This window comes from Colius striatus, chromosome 5 (genome assembly GCF_028858725.1).
Source record: "Colius striatus isolate bColStr4 chromosome 5, bColStr4.1.hap1, whole genome shotgun sequence".
NCBI classification, from domain to species: domain Eukaryota; kingdom Metazoa; phylum Chordata; class Aves; order Coliiformes; family Coliidae; genus Colius; species Colius striatus.
In genome coordinates, this window is record NC_084763.1 from 6,737,151 (window position 1) to 6,754,581 (window position 17,431).

The 17,431-nt window shown below is 45.1% G+C and overlaps 2 protein-coding genes across 6 annotated transcripts in view; both read right to left on the minus strand.

The window, feature by feature from the left end:
* Nucleotides 1-4,077, minus strand: part of FYCO1 (FYVE and coiled-coil domain autophagy adaptor 1) — a 49,036-nt gene extending 44,959 nt beyond the window's left edge. For all 5 annotated transcript variants that reach the window (XM_061996708.1, XM_061996711.1, XM_061996710.1 and 2 more), the window contains exon 1: nucleotides 3,996-4,077. The gene's annotated coding sequence lies outside the window, so the exon portion shown is untranslated. The remainder of the gene's footprint in view (nucleotides 1-3,995) is intronic.
* Nucleotides 4,078-11,418: 7,341 nt separating this feature from the next.
* XCR1 (X-C motif chemokine receptor 1) lies at nucleotides 11,419-12,423 on the minus strand. Its single transcript, XM_010203510.2, has one exon. It carries the CDS (start codon nucleotides 12,421-12,423, stop codon nucleotides 11,419-11,421), a length of 1,005 nt encoding a protein of 334 aa, XP_010201812.1.
* Between the last annotated feature and the right edge of the window lie 5,008 nt (nucleotides 12,424-17,431).

The window sequence follows — 17,431 nt, forward strand, 5'->3', positions numbered from 1 at the left end:
GCAGTGCTTTGTCTCTGATATTCCCCACATCAAGAACTGCCGAACAACATGAACTCAAATGACCACTTTTTGCAAACAATAACGCAGGGCTGAGCCTGTAAACGTCTCACAAAGACAACTCTGTCTCAGCCCTGGCTCTTGATGACAGAAGTTGTCTGAGGAAGCAATTAGTTCACAAGGAGAAGAGTGCTCTTCTGATAACAGGAATTGCACTAGTATCACTTTTACCAAACTCATCTGTCTCTTTTCCTTAGGACACACCAGACCTTGCCTCATATCAGGAATGCTACACTGTGTTTATTAACATCTGTGAATTAACCTACCCATAACTCTCCCAGAGACTTGCTTCTGCATTAATCCTATTCCACTTCCCCTGGGGAAAGGTACCCCCACTGCCTCAATGCCTGTATAATTCAAACAATAGGTTTCATTCAAAGTGAAAAGGCTTTTTCCGCCTTCTTCGCACTCTCATTCTTCCAAGCCATTCTCCCTGTGTCTCTCCTGCCACAGGACCTGCTCTTCCTCCCCATAACTCACCCAACTATCTCAGTCTCTTACACATTCCTCAAGCCAGGTACCTGATGCTCAGATGCCACTGAGGAGCACCTTAGAGATACCTACAGAAAAAGATACACTAGAGGACTTCTGGCTGCAAAGGAGCATTGGTGATTCATAACATTCAACTCATTGTACAAGTTTAGAGTCTTCAAAATACCTCATGTTTTTCAGGTCTCCAAAGTTGGCCTCCAAGCCTTCCTCAGTAAACTTGGAGCACCTCAGCCACCTCTGAGACTTTGGGGTAGTTAAAAGCAACAACCATTAAAACCTAACTCTGAACAGGGGCCTCCTTTAGCAGGATTTTTTACCTCTGTATCTACCGTTCCACACTGTCCCTCCAAGCTGAGGTTTCTGAAGTACTGCCTCCATCTAATGGTTTTGGGATGTCTCGTGAGTGGGGGTTGAGATTTGCTCATCTGTTGCACTCCACCTGCCCTCTATCCAGCCAAGGGCAGCAGCAGCTCCCTAGGGCAGCTCCTGGCCTAGATGTGGTTCTCAGCGAACTCACAACAAGCAACACTGAAAATTACAGCTTTTGGCCACACACACGTAGATGAAATAGGAGGTGAGGCAAGCACATTGAGCAAAAACCACACTGAGACACCCCAAACTGACAGGCCTCTGCGGGAATCATGCTACCACAGAGCCAACAGCAGGCAACTGTTGTTTTCTTTCCCCTGTAGCAGAAGTCACGGAGTGTCTCCTCTCTTCCTCTTTTCGTGGGTTTCCCAGTGAAGGTCACCATTTTGAGGGGAAGGAGGAATCCCAGAGCTACAAAGGTTTAAAAGGCTCTGGAAGAGAGGCCTGTGTGAGTGTGGCCGCTGAGCTGGCTGGGAACAGAGAGGCTGACAGAAGAGGCAGGCTTGGCGGCAGCTGTTATTCAGGGATATCCTGATCCAACCCATTCGCTTTCAGATCTGAAGTTGGCTTGTGGCAGTAGCAAGGCCTTTCCTGTGCCTGTCCTCATACCCAGCAGTAAAGTGAAGGTCATAGTGGACACACTCAGGTTTAACTGTCTATAAATATCTTTGCTGAGATCACTACACCATCAGCAACCAAAGAGTACTGCAATGGACAAAGACATCAAGTCAAAGGGAAGGGTGTACAAGCCAAGGCCCTCTGCAGCGACAGTTTCCTAGCTCTGTTCCAAGCACTGACACTGAGAAGCTGAACAGAGAAAGTTCTGCTCCTTTTCCAGTGCCACTAAACATAAAGCCTTCCTCTTCTCAATACATTCAGGCAAAGCATTTCAATTAATAGTAATATGGCATTTTGGAGAAAAACAAATACCACTCCCAGGACAAATATTATCACAGGAAGACACGGAAAAGAAACAAACTAAATACAAACTGCTAAAAAAATGTTTCTTGGCACTGGTGAAACCAAACAGAAACAAAGGCAGAGTAAGATAAATAAATAAAACCCCTAAAATGTAACACATGGGTTTCTTATAGTTCCCTTTGGTTTAATAATCTCAACGACACCTAAAAAATAGTAGAAGGGTCAGTGCCTTGTGACAATTGGGTAACTGCCAATGTGATTGCCTAAGAAAAACAAACAGCAATCTGAGTCAAAACCAGCACTATTTTTCCTTGACTCCTTCAGACAATTTCTGCTATTTTACACACACTTCTCTCTACATTTTGAATAGATTTCTCTCCCTAGTCATTCTGCTAGATCTTGATCCCCCATTAAGCAGACTCTGGCCCTCAGGATGTTAGTATGAATTTCCATTCCTTTTATGTAGCACTCCAGCAGTGGAGAGGGACTGCAAATACAATACACTCTTATTCAGTGTACACGAGACTCCTTTGTGTATGAAAATCAGTCTCCTTTGTATATTAACATCAGGCTCTGTAACTAACTAACTAGTTCTTGGGAAGTAGTGAAACACACAACAATCACTTGTTTTCCATCACAGTATCTTGGATACAAATCTTTAACTGCAGTCAGTGTTTGGAAAGGGCTGTTTGGAGCATGTGGAACATATTTTAAATTCAAACACTCCCACGAGGATCATTGGAAGCCTTCAGGAAATTGTCTTCTACACAACAAAGTCTGGAAAACATACAGTGCTCTACTACAAGACAGTTTATCTCCTCTGCTGCATGTCCTGCAGCATCATATCAGAACCGAAAACAAGAAAAAACACCAATGTAAAACATGTAACCATGTTGCTGACAAAACACAGTCTGTGTTTCACACTGAAAGTTTAATCCCAGCCTGCCTCCATGGGTGCCTGAAGGCCAGAGCTGGATAAATCAAACATCCACTTTCACTCTTCAGCTTTTAAGAGGCAAAGGCCTGGTACTCCTCCCTCTGTTTGCATTTGACAAGTAACTCGGTTTCGAGTGAGAGCCTGAACCAGGAGCATGAGACCTGCAGCTGACCAGCTCCATAAACCAATCAAACCTTTGTGCACAGGCAAAAATCAGTGGGAGGCCGGGTGCAATGACTCAGGCAGAAAACACCGGCGCCCTGAGCTCCGGAACAGGCAGCTGCAGCAAGCAATCAATTCACCAGCCTCCAAAGCACGGCACAGCCCCTCCACAGCCCGACTCACCACCGCAGGACCCCTGCCCGAGGGGAAGAATCCAGAGCCCAAAGGTGACGGGCGACAATTTCAGCAAAGCCTCTTTTTTTTACCCCCTCCTCTTGCTCATTCTGGATTACCGGGATCAACGTAAGCCGGAGGAGAGCCGGCTGCAAACCCGGCAGCTGCTCTGGAGACAGACCCAACGGCCCCATGTGCCAGCAAAACTCTCCCTGCCCGACCGCTGCAGATTTGCAGACATAAGGGCGAGCGGGATTAAGGCTGCAGCAAATATTTTGCCTGTCAGCATTTTATATGGGGTGAGGGCACGGACACGTCTCTGGTTTCTAGCAAGGCCCCGGGGTGACTCTGCTGGGTGCGGGGGACTGCCTTCACAAGTGGATGCCGAGGGAGAAAACAGAGGGCTGTGTTGATATGAGTGCTCAGCGGGTGGAAACGATGGCATCTAAGGTGACCGAGCCTGGGCGTTGGCTGCCATCCGCCCGGGCGCTGGCCCTGAGGGACGGCGGAGCTGCGGGGAGCCCTTTTGGGCAGCTCCCCGTCGCTCAGGGCCAGCGCCCAGGCGGACACGGGCCACCATCCCGGGTCTGTGCGTACAAGCCGGTGACCGCACCACGAGCCGAGGTGGCCCTGCCAGGCCCGCGCCCTCCCCGCCACAGGACACCCGCCATGGCCGCCCCGCCTCTGGGGGTCCTCGGCGAACCCCTGTCCCCATTCCGTCGCCGCCGGGGCTCCTCCCCTTCGAGCCGAGCCTTCGAGCGGCAACAAGTGGAAGCTACGGCAGTTACTTCCCCCTCTCTCCTCCCCCCGCCTCTTTCCTCGCCGCCCTCCGCCGCCTCCTTCAGCGGGGGCTGCGTGAGGGGGGTGTCGCGTCGCGCGTTACCTGCGCGGCTGCCGCCATGTCGCGGAGCGGACGGCCCGGGCTCCGGCTCGCACTCCGGCGCCTCTCGTCCCTCCCTCCCCGCCGACTACAACTCCCGTGAGGCCGCTGGACGTGCCTCCCCACCCCCGGGGCGGTGGCTGGGTGCAACGCCATGGGCTCCGGCCGGGCTCCTGGCCCCGGCGCCGAGGCGGGGCGCGGCGGGAGAAACGGGGCGAAAACAAGGCGGTTTAAATCTATTTGCGGAGAAAATAGCCGATTTCCCTCAAAGCTGCAGGGATGGGGTGGCTTCCTCTTAGGGGGGTGTGTTTCTGGTACCCTCAAACAAGGCCGCCTGCCGAGAAGTGTAACTTTTTAACATGGTGCCGACTGTTGCTTTCAGGACAGTTCCACATGGTATGGGCTCTCCCCTCTCTCCCCTCTCCTCTCGTCTCCTCCACAGCAGATTTCTCATCAGTTAATGGAAGGAAAATCCTTTTCTAATATGTGAAAGACATAGACAGGGATTAAGAAAGGCCATGTATGGTAAGAGACTGAAAGAAAGTGTGTGTGAAACTGGAAGAGCTCCTTTCCTAAGGCGAGCTGCAGGGGGCTATGTGGGGCACAGGGTTCTTACCACTTGCACACCATCTTCCAGCACCAGGATCCTTCTACAAGCAAGCTATTTCCATTCTTCCTTTTCTTTTTTCGACCCTTCAAAAATACATACGATTCTCCTACAGGACACTTCTTTTATAGCATCTGAAGTAGGCTGCAACGTTTTTGGATGTGAGGTGTACTTGAAAACAAATTCCCTTTGCTTTTTCCCCATATTTCCTTGGTAAATAAAGGATTTTAAACAAAACTCGTGTCGTAATGGTGCGTCATCAACTCATAAACTCATCATAAACTTCATAAACTTTGGCTTAGGCAGCCATAAGATCAAAGCATCATGTTTTCAAGGCTCTGAGGAAATGTGTGTAGGATGTAGTCACTGACGTGCCTCCATCAGCCTCATTTTTTTCATGCTCTACTTAAGGATGACTAACCGACCTTGAAGTTTTGGGGAATAGTCTTCACCTAACATGTGGTTTTGACTAACTCAAAAGCATTTTAATGTGTTCAGAAGTGCAGGTTATAGGGCTAAGCATGATGTGGGCCTGTGAAGCACAATGGGATGCCTTACATAGTTCAGAAGCAGCCTTCAGGCAGGCTTTGCTGTATCACACAGCACAGGGCCAGGAGAATCTGCTGAAAAGAAGTGATTGTTTTCCATTGATCTGTAGACAACTGGGTGTCTCCTAAAAGCAACCTCAGGGTCATCAGTTCCAAGTAACAGCGCTGAATCAAATCCCAGACAATCTCACTGCAGTGGAGTTATTTGTACATATTTTCAAAAGGTCTCTGTGCAGTTTTACTTCTCATTCAAAAAAACTCAAATAGAACAGATTGTTCCTCCTTTTAATTCTGTAGTGACAACCTACTTTCAGAAATAATTATTGATATTAATTATTGAGTTATTGTCTCTTTATACAGTTTATTAACAGGCTGTTTCCAAACTAGGTCCACAGCTGGCCAACACGTCCTTAGAATTCTCTGTATTTTCTCATTTCTCAGCAACAAAAGAGGTTCAAGATTGTGGCTTTTTCGAAGCTGCCTTAGAAAACAAAAAGTGCATTATCTGCTCCATTTGTATGGCTTTGCTATATTTTTCTTCTGATAAAATTTACTGCTTAACTTCTTTGTAAACTACGATAAGCTGCGTGGGAACGACTGTCAATTTTAATAGCCCAGGAAAGGCAAAGTCAGTCATCCCAGCTAAAGGAAAGCCTTTGTTGGGAAAAAAAGCCTTTTCACAAGTTGCTGAAATGTTGCCCTTGTGATTGCAAATATTTTTCTGTAGAGGTAGCCAACTCAATCAAGTAAAACTGTTAAATTGCTACGTGTGTATTAAGGATCAGCTGTATTCTTTAGGTTCTGCTCTCTATGGCTAAAATGTAGGCCAAAATAAATAGTTAAGGGCTGAAATAATTTTCTGAGATAAGAAATGATATCTAATGCTAGCTGCAGTTCTTTTAGAGTGATTCTGAAAGACTGATTTTGGCATTTTGGAGGTTCAAGAAGCCATTTCTGTAAAAAGTTTTGAAATAAGCATAGTTTTAACTATGATGCATTAAATGTACTCTGTTGGAAGGAATAAAATGTGGGGAGAGTTTCCTCTCTCCACTCCTCCTGGATTACACTCCTCCTGAGGGATTCCTCATCTGACACCAGACTTTGATGGGTTGGTGACATTTTTTGCATGCATGTAACATTTAAGGTAACATATACTAAGCTTATGTGGTAATCTTTGCATCCCATAGTAACTTTAAATGTGGTAAAGGGTACTGACACTCAATCCATCTGTACTTATTGAATTACATACCTGAATTTACTGATCAGAACTCAAGAAACTAGGAGCTCTGATTGGTCTGAGTGACTGCTGACTCTTCTGTGATAGAGAGTTTTGCTTCCACTGGGCACTTGAGGTATTTTATGAGAGTAGTGAACTCCCAGCTTTGCCAGTCACTCTCAGTGGATTATCTCAGTTGTAGCCAGACTGAACAACAGGCTGCTGTTCATCATCAGAGACCTTCTGTGGCTGCAGGGAGAAAGCTTTGGAAACACTTTCTGCATTTGTTGGCATTCCATTCTGAATAGGTGGACAAATAATTGCCATTAGACATAAAGCTGGAAGCAGGCAATATCAAAAGAACCAGCAAAGCTCTGGAAAACCTCTAGAAGCAGATTTGGCATTTCAGACAAAATGGCTGAGGAGCCTGGAAGAATATTCTGCTAATATCAGGTCAGCTTCAGAGACTGACTTCCACCTGAGCACTTAGAGGTTGGAGCTCTCACTGCTCAGACTGTCTGCATTTCACTTCTCTGTGGACAAAGTAGGTACCAAGATTTTGAGCTGCTTCAATGCTGGTTCAGCTGAACCACCAATGACATGAGAGAGCCAGGACACAGCCTTTGGACCGTGCAGTTTAAATGAATCAGAGTCTTTTGTATACATCTAGATGTGTAACACATGGACAAAGCACACACCTAAGACTTAGGAGACTTAAGGGCTGGTTAAGATGTCTGGAAGGATGTCACCATCAACAAACAGCACTTGACCTCAGAAAGCAGCATTTTTTGGAGGAAAGAATCAGACTGAAAAATATTTTGGATTCATCATCTTGGCAGTTCCTGAATATGGAGAGAGCACTCCCTGCACTGTCCTTGTCATTCTCGGTTCTTCTTCAGGATCTTCTATCTTACACTGCTCTTCTGGTGTAAAACTGAACACACATGCTTGATGAATATTTACAGAGCTGGCTTCCTTGCAAAACTCTCCCTTGCATGTGGTACCTATTGAATGTGTGCAATAAAACATGCTAGTTCCCCGTGTAGCAGGAATTTCTGGTTTACATGGGCTTGAGTCTCGCTTTCAACATTTGCTATGCTTAGGAGCAAGTGAGTTCCTCACAAGAACAGCTCCACGTTGGTAAGTGGAGTACTGATGTGTTTGTTCCCTTCATTGATGATGCACAGCTAGTCTTCACAGATCCATCTTTACTGGTACTTCTCACTGCCTGTTTTCATTTTGACAGATAGCTAACTCTCTATTTCCCTTTTGAATTTTGGTGCTTGCTTTGGTATTGCTTCCTGAAGAACATGCAGGCATCTAATTAGCACAGCAAATATCAGTCAGTCTTCTCTCCATTTATTAACATTGGATGAGCAAGAGCATTTTAAACTGCTGAATAACCCTAAGAAGAAAATAAAATGGAATTATCATTAATTGTAGTAGGAACAGGACAACTTCTTAGAAGTGTGCATTTTAAGTTTGCCTATTTAAGATGGTTTACGTTAGTGGAGGAAAGGATTAATTTGTTTTCCTGCCTTACTTCTTACTGGTGAGGATTTTCCCTGCTGGCAGATCATTGACTAACACAGGCTCCCTCAGGTGCACAGAAGTTGGGAGCTCTGACATGCTGTGCTGACCTGCTAGCTTGTAGTTAGGGTTAGAGGTGCCATCCTGCATAAAGGCATCCCTGGCACCATACAGCAGGTGTAGTACTGTGACCTCTCAATCCAACACCACTCCCCCACCCCAATAGACTGTGGTTTCCAAAAGCAGCTAATTTCTCCTTTTTCACTTCACAAGCTTCTTTCTCTCAGTTCTGCATTCGCTCAGATGATATTATAGTTTATTGAGTGAAATTGAAGATTCAAGGTCCCCTGAGCATTATGTTTTACCCAGAGCAGTCTGTATTTTCCAAGCATCTGGAGCTCCCAGAAGGAAAGTGATGCACTGGCTGTCCATCCCCAGACCTGCACTGGGCATATGCTGTGGCTTTGGCAATATAGATATTTAGTAACACAGGTATATAAACAAAGATGGAAGATGCACCAACATATTTCCTCTTGACAATGGATACAGACCCAAGTGCCTTACAGACTGGCTGGGGCTTGTTAAGCTCCAGGAGAAGGCAAGGCTTAGGGGAGAACTGATGGCTCTTTTCTGTTACACAATGAGAGGACATAGAGAACGTGAGAAAGAGGCAACATCACCAGGATGCAGCAAAACAGATTTTGTTCATATAGAAGGAAAAAAAGCCACCATGAGAGCTGTTTAGCACTGAAACAGGGTCACAGAGGAGTTATGCAGTTCTTGTTCTTGGAGATTTTCAGAGTTTAAGTAGACAGGGCTCAGAGCAACTTCGTCTAACTGAGAAGACAGAACTGCTGTGAGCAGAGCTGAGGTGTGGATGACCTCTGGAAATCTCATCCAAGCTAAATTAATCTATGAAGATTCACAAATATGTCTTCAATTACAAATATCATAACTTTAATAGGTGGTTATCAAAGGTGGAGAACAATAGTCATGGTGTAGTATTCCATTGAATTTCTGAATGCTTGTTAGTGCCACTTCTTTGTGTCAGGAGAGGCAATCTCCACATGCTGAGTTACTCTGGTTATGGTAGGCATCAGTACAATTGGGTAATATTAAGCATTCCATTGACAGGCTCAGATACACTGTTACATACATACAGATTTAAAGAACTTGTTAAAAACTGGACAGAGCAGAATCATTTCAGTCTCTTGTGCTTTTGACTCTTGACTTTTTTGCAGATAAATGTAAACTGTATTGACAAAAAAGACTTCAAGGTAGTGTAGCTCTAGGACAACGAGTTGCATGACAGTTTGCTGAAATAATCTAGGTACATGAGACCTTTTTTTTACTTGGCATCACAGCATTTTCCTCTTGCTGGTGCTGTGAAGTGGTCCTGGCCTACCAGAACAGCAGAACAATTTGGATGCATTTGTCCTTTGGTAGGTTACCTCTTTATAACTGATGGTATTGAGTCCCCAGTCCAAAGCCCCTTGAAACACATAAAAGCAACCACATTAATTTCAAATGTCTCTTATCAGGACACAAGAGCCAAAAGTCTGGTCTCCATTACAAATAGACAAATGACCACTTTTACCTTTCCATGGTTTGTCTGAACACAAGTGAGTTCCCTGTGAGGTTAGTAAGTGAACTTCTACACGTTTCAGTAACTGCAGTAGTGGGATACTTCAGAAAGGTGCATCTGATGGTAAGAGCCAAGACATGATCACTGTGTTTGGGCAGATAAAACACAAACTAGAAACTATGGGCAAGCCCTAGGAAGACTAATTTGGTATGTGTCATATATGTTTGCCCTATTCTTATGCTTTTCCTTAGGTGTTCTTTCTTCTGAATATGATCAGATACAGGATACTGTACCATGGTCATGTCTGAGTTCTGCTCTTCATCAACTGTACAGCAGCTGAAAAGAATCTGGAGTCTGCTCCACATGTCTTTAGACATCAAATGAATTAGTGAGAAACAACATAGAGACATTTTCAGATGGCTGCTCAGAAAGCCAAATTATTGCTTAGAACCATTGCCAAACCATTCCTTGGCACAAAGCTACCTTGTCTTTCTAATCAAAGGCTAGGAAATGAAATATTCTGGTTTCCAGAGGCTTTGTCCTGCAGCTACACTGAAGTTCAGGCTACAAGTTACACTGCTTGAGGGGAAAAAAAATCCCCAACGCTATCATGAAGAAGAATATAAGATTCTGCAAGAAAAAAAGCCACAAGGTTTGATTGGTGAAGTTGGCACTTGAATGGGTTTGAATGCAGAAATGTGTGCTGTTACACTGAACTCTCCCAACTTGCTTTTAGTTGAGAAAACATGTTTTAATGGTCATGTAAAAACATTCCTGCAGTTAACACAAATAGCCCTCTTGGGAACGTTTCCAAAACTGCCTTCATACAAATATTTACACTTAACTTCCCAGCTGCCCACGGGGATGAGATGCATGTATGAGGTGAAAGCCTTGCTTGTAGCCAGTCAGCTGTTGAAACCAGACACTCACACACCTCAGAGATATGAGCATGTCTGATATTTAGACAGATGGGAAGCACACCAACAATAAACATATAGTTGGCTTTGATGATCAGGTTTTAGGTAGAAAACAGGCTGCCCAGGGAGGTTGTAGAGTCTCCTTCCTTGGAGGTCTTCAAGACCTGCCTGGACACGTTCCTGTGTGACCTGATCTAGGTGAACCTGCTTCTGCAGGGGGTTGGACTGGATGATCTCTAAAGGTCTCTTCTAACCCCTACCATTCTGTGATTCTATGATTCTATGAAGCAATTTTAGAACAGTTAGGAAGCAACAAGTATCCAAGTATATAGGCTAAAACTTACTGCTCTGGCTTCCAAAACCAAAAAGGCCAGCCATTAGTTTTACAAATAAAGCAAGCTAATTCTGTTCTGCTGTTAAAAAGCCACTTTTAAGCCACTGTGAACTTTTTAGAAAGTGAAGCTAGTTTTATATATTTACCAATAGATAAAAGAACATTTGTACTGAGAACTTCAGAGACTCTGAAGTCTTGTAGCTATTTTCAGGCCAGTTAATCCTTAGAGCCCAAAAAAAAGAGAGAACCAGTGAATTTGACATTGATAAACACTGTAAAGTATGAAAACCTACAGAAATGTATATGTGTCCATTTCTATATACAATCCAAGTGTTTCAAGTTAGGTAAGAAAGCAACATGCAACACCATTTATCTTAAAACCTGATGGTTTAGGTCCCAAAGGAAACAGCAAGTTTTTTCTTCACTTGAAAAGAAACTATAAATGAGAGGTAAATCCATCTCACTGCATAAAAAATCATAAGGACTTACAGGCCAATGAAGCAATTTCTCAGCACTCTCAGCTCTCCACCCCACTGCTAATACATCTTTTTTAATTGCTTTCCATACACAACATGTTTGCAAAGAGCCAATGTGTGTGTTGGGAGGTGCCTCTAACAACTGGAGGTAATCCATGGCTTTTAAAATCTGAAAGTCCATCCAGGATTAGTGCCAGCAGCCAGGTCTGAGGGTCAGTAGATGGATGCATCTTCATAGTGGAATTTGTCTTGAGAGCAGATCCTGGGGCTGGAGACTTGATGGTTGCCACAGGGTAAGCACTGGCTGCGTAAACGTAGCAGATGCCTCTTGAACTTGACTCCAACGAATACGTAGAGCACAGGGTTGAGACAGCAGTGGGAGAAAGCGATTTTACGGCTGATATGAAAGGCAAGGTTGATGTCTTTTGCATACTGACATGTAGGTGGTGGGAAAGTAATCAGAAGGCTGAGAATGTTGTAAGGTGCCCAGCTGAGGAAAAAAACCACCACAATAATAAGGATGAGTTTCACGGTTCTGTGCTTTCTGCGAGATCTTGCTCTAAGCAGGATTATCAGTATCTTGAAGTAACAGAATACAATAACCCCAAAGGAAATCAGGAAGAGGGCATTTCTCTGGTAAATGTCCACCTTTTTCCACCTCAAGTCAGCATAATCACAGGTCTTGTGCCCTTCCAAGTCTGCTTGCACGGTGGTATGAATCACCTCAGGAATCACAATGAATATGCTGCCAGTCCAAACAACCAAACTCACCAGAAAACCACAGCACTGTGTCTGGGATCTCAAAGTCGAGAGGGGGTTCACTACGGACAAGTACCGCAGGATAGTCATGAGAGTCAGAAAGAAAACACCGCTGTAGTAGCCAATGGAGAAAACAGCATTCAACGTCTTGCAAAGGAACTCACCAAAAATCCACCCAAAGGACTGGTCCACTGCCCAGAAAGGCAGCATGCAGGAGAAAACTAAATCAGAGACACAGAGATTCATGATGGAGACGTTTGTTAAAGATGTAAGGTTTTCATACTTGAATAGGATCCATAACACTAGAGTGTTTCCCAGGAGGCTGAGCAAAAATGCCAGAGTGTAGAGGACAGTAGTGAGATGGGTGTAAAATACAAAATAGTCACCCATTTCGCAGACATTGCTTTCTGAGAAGTTCGTTTCTGAGTAGTTCTCGTCGGGATAATAGTCGTCATCCATTTGTCTGTGCAAAGCTCGTGCTGTTCTCCAGCAGCTGCTTTGAAGAACTGTTACAACCAACCCACTATTTGGATGAAAATCAACCCAAGAGTTAAACTCCCACTGTGGGGGCTTCTATTTTAAGAGACAAAAGAAGCAGTGAAACCTTGTTTGTCCTGACTTTGAGAGAGAAAGGAGTCATTTCCTCTTATGACTGTAACGTGAACAGGTAGATACTAAAGTTTTACCTCTCAGCAACACCAAGATCTTAAATACTTCCAAAGTCTGAAAAGAAGACATTCCCAACCCGATATTGTCTGTGACAGCTGCCAGTTATTAAGCTTCTACAACATGAAGGTTGAGGGTGCATTTTAACGTTAAGTATCCCAGGTGGCAAGACTTTCATCTCTCCTGCTGGTTTTTAGGCTTTCTGGAATGGTCTCAGACTCCTACACACTGCATCATACCTGTGATTGTTTTGTCAGTGAGGCTCAGTGCTGCAGGAACTGGAAACGTTGAGCAGTACCAAAACCAACAACTGTAAGCACCGAGAATGGGAAAAGCTTGTTCCCTGCAGATTTTCATCTCAAGGTTAGTTGATATCTAATGGCAGAAGCATCTCCACGTTTGGCTCTGTGTGCATCTCTGTGTCCTGCTGATTCTCAAGGATAGGATGGGAGCAGAGCCCACATCACACTCCTTTCTGAGGCCTTCTGCCCATCTGCAGGTAGGAATTTAATCTCAACTGGATGGGTGGTTGAAACTGGCCAATGGTATCAAAAGTTACTGCGACTTGGAAAACGACATACAATCAAGTGAGCATACAAGGGCAGCAAGATCACAGCAGCTTCATTTCTTTATGAAATTAAGCTAAAAATAGATACAGTAAAATTAGTAATGGTTCCAACCAACAGTTCCAAGTCTAAACTAACATTATCCCAGTTGAAGGCTGACCTGCATCATCCTCTATGGATCCCGATTTGATTGAAGCCAGTGGAAGTATTGTTGCAAGAAGGAAACTCCATGACTCAGGACAAATATGTGCCAGTTATATTTTCCTTTTTGGATCACTAAAAGCAGAATCTGCCTGCTACAGACGTGCTGCCTTTGGAGAACAGGAGGGTTATGTCTACAACAGGAAAATGCGCCAGTGTTTAATGCCATTGCTGGCTGCCAGTGTTCAATGCCTTCCATGGGGGTAAGTGGCTCAGGTCAGCCAGAGCTTGGCACATGCAGCACAAGCCAGGGCTCATTTACTCGTTAGGATGTAGCTGCCCAGGTTTGGAGGGGAGGGATGTGCAGGATTCATTAGTATGACAGAACAAATGGCCCTGGCAGGTTTATCACCAGAGGCACAGTCCTAACTGGAAGCTGTGCGTGTGGCTCTCAGTCTGTACCGTGCTGCCATCTCCAGGCGTACACGGCAAGTCACTGCTGAGAATGTCATCCTCTCTGGTTTTACTTGCTGGTGCAGATGACACTTAAGCAATACATGGGTTTGATTGAGGTCTTGACCATCATCATGTCCTGTTTCAGTTCACTTCAGCAACACTTGCAAGGCCTCTGCCACTTCACAAAGGCGTTTTGAGATTATGTCTGATAATGATTAGGTGCCAAATTAGCAATGGACATGAACTTGCCTTCACAGGTCAGGTGATAACAGGTGATAAATTGTTTCTACAGTCCCAACAGGCTCCATTTTCCTGTGTCCCTCTTCCCTGAGAGCACTGATGCTGAGCATGTAGGCACTCCTCAGGCAGGCATACAGATAGGAAACCTTGCCAGGAACTCCTGCCGTTTCCATCTCCAAATCTCTGTGTGCCTTGATACTTCATGCAAATGACTCAACATGATCTCTGTTGTGCTCTGGCAGGAACCAGAGGAATGTGGCCAGCCTGGGATAGTTAAAGTCCTGCCTTCCATTTTCTGCTCAGCACATCCAGAGAAAACAGAAAAACACTCTGTGAAGTAGCTTGTTCTCAGTTGCTCCTTAATGCTGCAAGTTTAGCTTTTGGCTAATGCCCCAGTTTACAAAACAAGTTCATCTGTCTGTCTTGGATTTTTTCCCTTGGTGCTCCTGCCAAAGCCCTAAATCCAGACAGGAGGCATTTGAGCAGTCAGAAAAAGATACTCTGTCCTCACAAAGACAAGCTTTAGGGCCACTGATGCATCTGTGCACAGCCACACAGTGAGGCATAGTCCCTGCTGCCAAGAGCCCATTGCCTGGGAGATGCTGAGGTAGAGCACAGCATCCACCACCACGTTCAGCTCCTCAGTTTCTCAGCACCCATCAACTTACAGGTGCTTTGTCCTCATCAGATCACATTGTCTCCCCAGTTTGCTCTGGGAGAGGTGGTAATTTACCCTCTGTTTACCTCAGCTGTCTCTTTTCCTCCCTCAGCTATTGCACATTTCCCAGGATGGTATCCTCAGCATTTTTTCCTAGCCTCCTGCCTGCTGAGGAACCTGAAATCGTGTGATTTGGCTCTGTTTCTCCTGTTTGCTGCGGGATTGGGCGCTGCAGGTGTTGCACCACTGTTGTTCACGTGGGCTGCAGGTGGCCTGGCACACAGAACCTCCCCACCACACTCCCAGCATGGGCAACACCTCGGTGAAGGACCTGGCTGCTCACTCTCAGAGGTGGCTCATTGTTCTCAGGGCAAACACAGCTCTGCACTGCGTGCTTGGCCATAACACCCACCTATGCTTTGTGCTGCTCCCTGTTGGCTGGGTGCAGGACCCATATCATTACAGATGGAGGTTCCATCACATCTCCTGGATGGCTGATCAGGACTAGTGTGTGCTCTGATAGTATGTACCAGCTGGGAAGTTCTCCTCCACGTTGGTGATAGTAAGGAGCAGCTTGTGGGAACTGAAAGCATCAGTATCTTTTCCACATTTCAGATTCAGTATAAAACTCCTGGAGATTAAGCCCTGTATTTTTGCTGTATTGTGCTTTACCTTCCACCTTTCTGCTCTGTAAATAAGAAATGCTGGGCATCCATTTGCAGTTGTGTGCAAAGGAGATTAAAAACTTGATGGGATTGAATTAACAGACTAAGAACATGTTAGTGTCACACATGAAATAACAAGTTGTGCAACTGCTTTCTGTATCTATATGGCTCTATACGGTTCTAATGAGAGCAGAAGTTGTCTGGAAGATGGAAATCACCTTAACTTCTGTTGTCAGAACAAATAGGAACAGAGTAAACACATATCCTACAGTTTAAAGTCATCCCTGCCCTTGTGAGGAGCGCTCAGCAAGACATTCAACATTCACTTCAGTCCTGGCCAGAAACAGCTGCTTTTACAGAAGCTGTCATTTTCTAGCAGTGCTGTTCTTTGCCTTGGACCATCCTGGAAAGAAAGTGATTTCAGCACAGAAATATGGAAGTGCTGCTCTCAGTGGCCTCAAATTCAATTTTGTTTTTCTTCTAAAAAATCAGCAACAACCCCAGGCAATGCTACAGGCTTGGGGCAGAGGGGCTGGAGAGCTGCCTGGTGGAAAAGGATCTGTGGGGGCTAATTGACAGCAGCTGAACACGAGCCAGCAGTGTGCCCAGGTGGCCAAGAAGGCCCATGGCACCCTGGCTGGTATCAGGAATAGTGTGGCCAGCAGGACCAGGGCAGTGATTTTCCCCTTGTGCTTGGTGCTGGTGAGGCTGCAGCTTGATTACTGTGTTCAGTTCTGGCCCCCTCACTACAAGAAGGACATTGAGGGGCTGGAGTGTGTCCAGAGATGGGCAACAGAGCTGGGGAAGGGTCTGGAGCACAGGTCTGATGAGGAGCGGCTGACAGTGTTCAGCCTGGAGAAGAGGAGGCTGAGGGAAGATATGAGCACTCTCCACAACCACCTGAAAAGGTGTTGTAGTGAGAGGGGGATTGTCCCCTTCTCCCAAGTAATGAATAAGACAAAATGAAACAGCATCAAGTCGCACCAGGGAAGGTTTAGATTGGAGATTAGGAAGGGTTCCTAGTTTTTCACTGAGCGGGTTGTCAGCCCCTGTCCCAGGCTGCCCAGGGAGGTGATGGAGTCCCCAACACTAGAGATATGCAAAAGACACATAGCTGAGCTGCTGAGGGATATGCTTTAGTTTAGTGATGGGCTTGGCAGTGTGAGGTGAGTGGTTGAACTTGATGATCTGAGAGGACTTTTCCAACCAATGAACTCTATGATTCTACGATTCCTGGCATTTACAGAAACTGAGATTAAGCTCTTCTTAATTGCAAAGGACCAATCTTACTAGGTAAGGGGAACATAGCAGAGAAAAGCCCCCACCATAAGGTATGTACTGATGAGAGCTACCTTGAAAGCATGTTATTCAGACTCCTGCTAGAGCCAATGGGCTTCACAGCTTGTTCCTCAGGGAAATGCAAAAAAAAGTACTATCTGGCTTTGCAGGATGGTTTGGATGGTTTGTCTTTAGCTACCCAGGCAGCAAAGGTCAAATCACAAAATAAGTTTCTGTTCCCCTAAATGGGAATTATCTGGTAGCTGCTTCCTTAACACATCTCTCCTTCCAATTTGGGACAGGACAATAAATGCCACATGTGATTCTTTCTTGTCAGGAAGGGGTTTTAGTTTTTCACACAGGTATATGGAGCAACCTTTTTTATTGAAAGGAAGTTAAAACGTGTTAAATAATGTTTCTCTTACCCTAACTATGACTGATATCAGTCTTGGAGCACACTCTTGGATTTACACATAGGAGATGGACAGCAAAGTCCTGGGAGTCATGATTGGGATGTAGACTTGCCTCAAAGCACAAATACACTCTGGACAGTGAGTCTGCACTCATGAGTGAAATAACTATTTGCCTGCCCACTCCAGAAACATATATATGGCTTCAAATTTACATACCACATACAACTACATCCAGAGCAGGATCAACTTATGGTTTCTATGTAGACACACAGAGTTAATGCTTGTGAGACTTAACCAGGAGAGGATGTTTTTCACAAGTGCTGCCACAGTACAGCTGAAGCAGTAGTCCTCCTCCTCATCCAAAGCCACCATGGGGGTAAAATT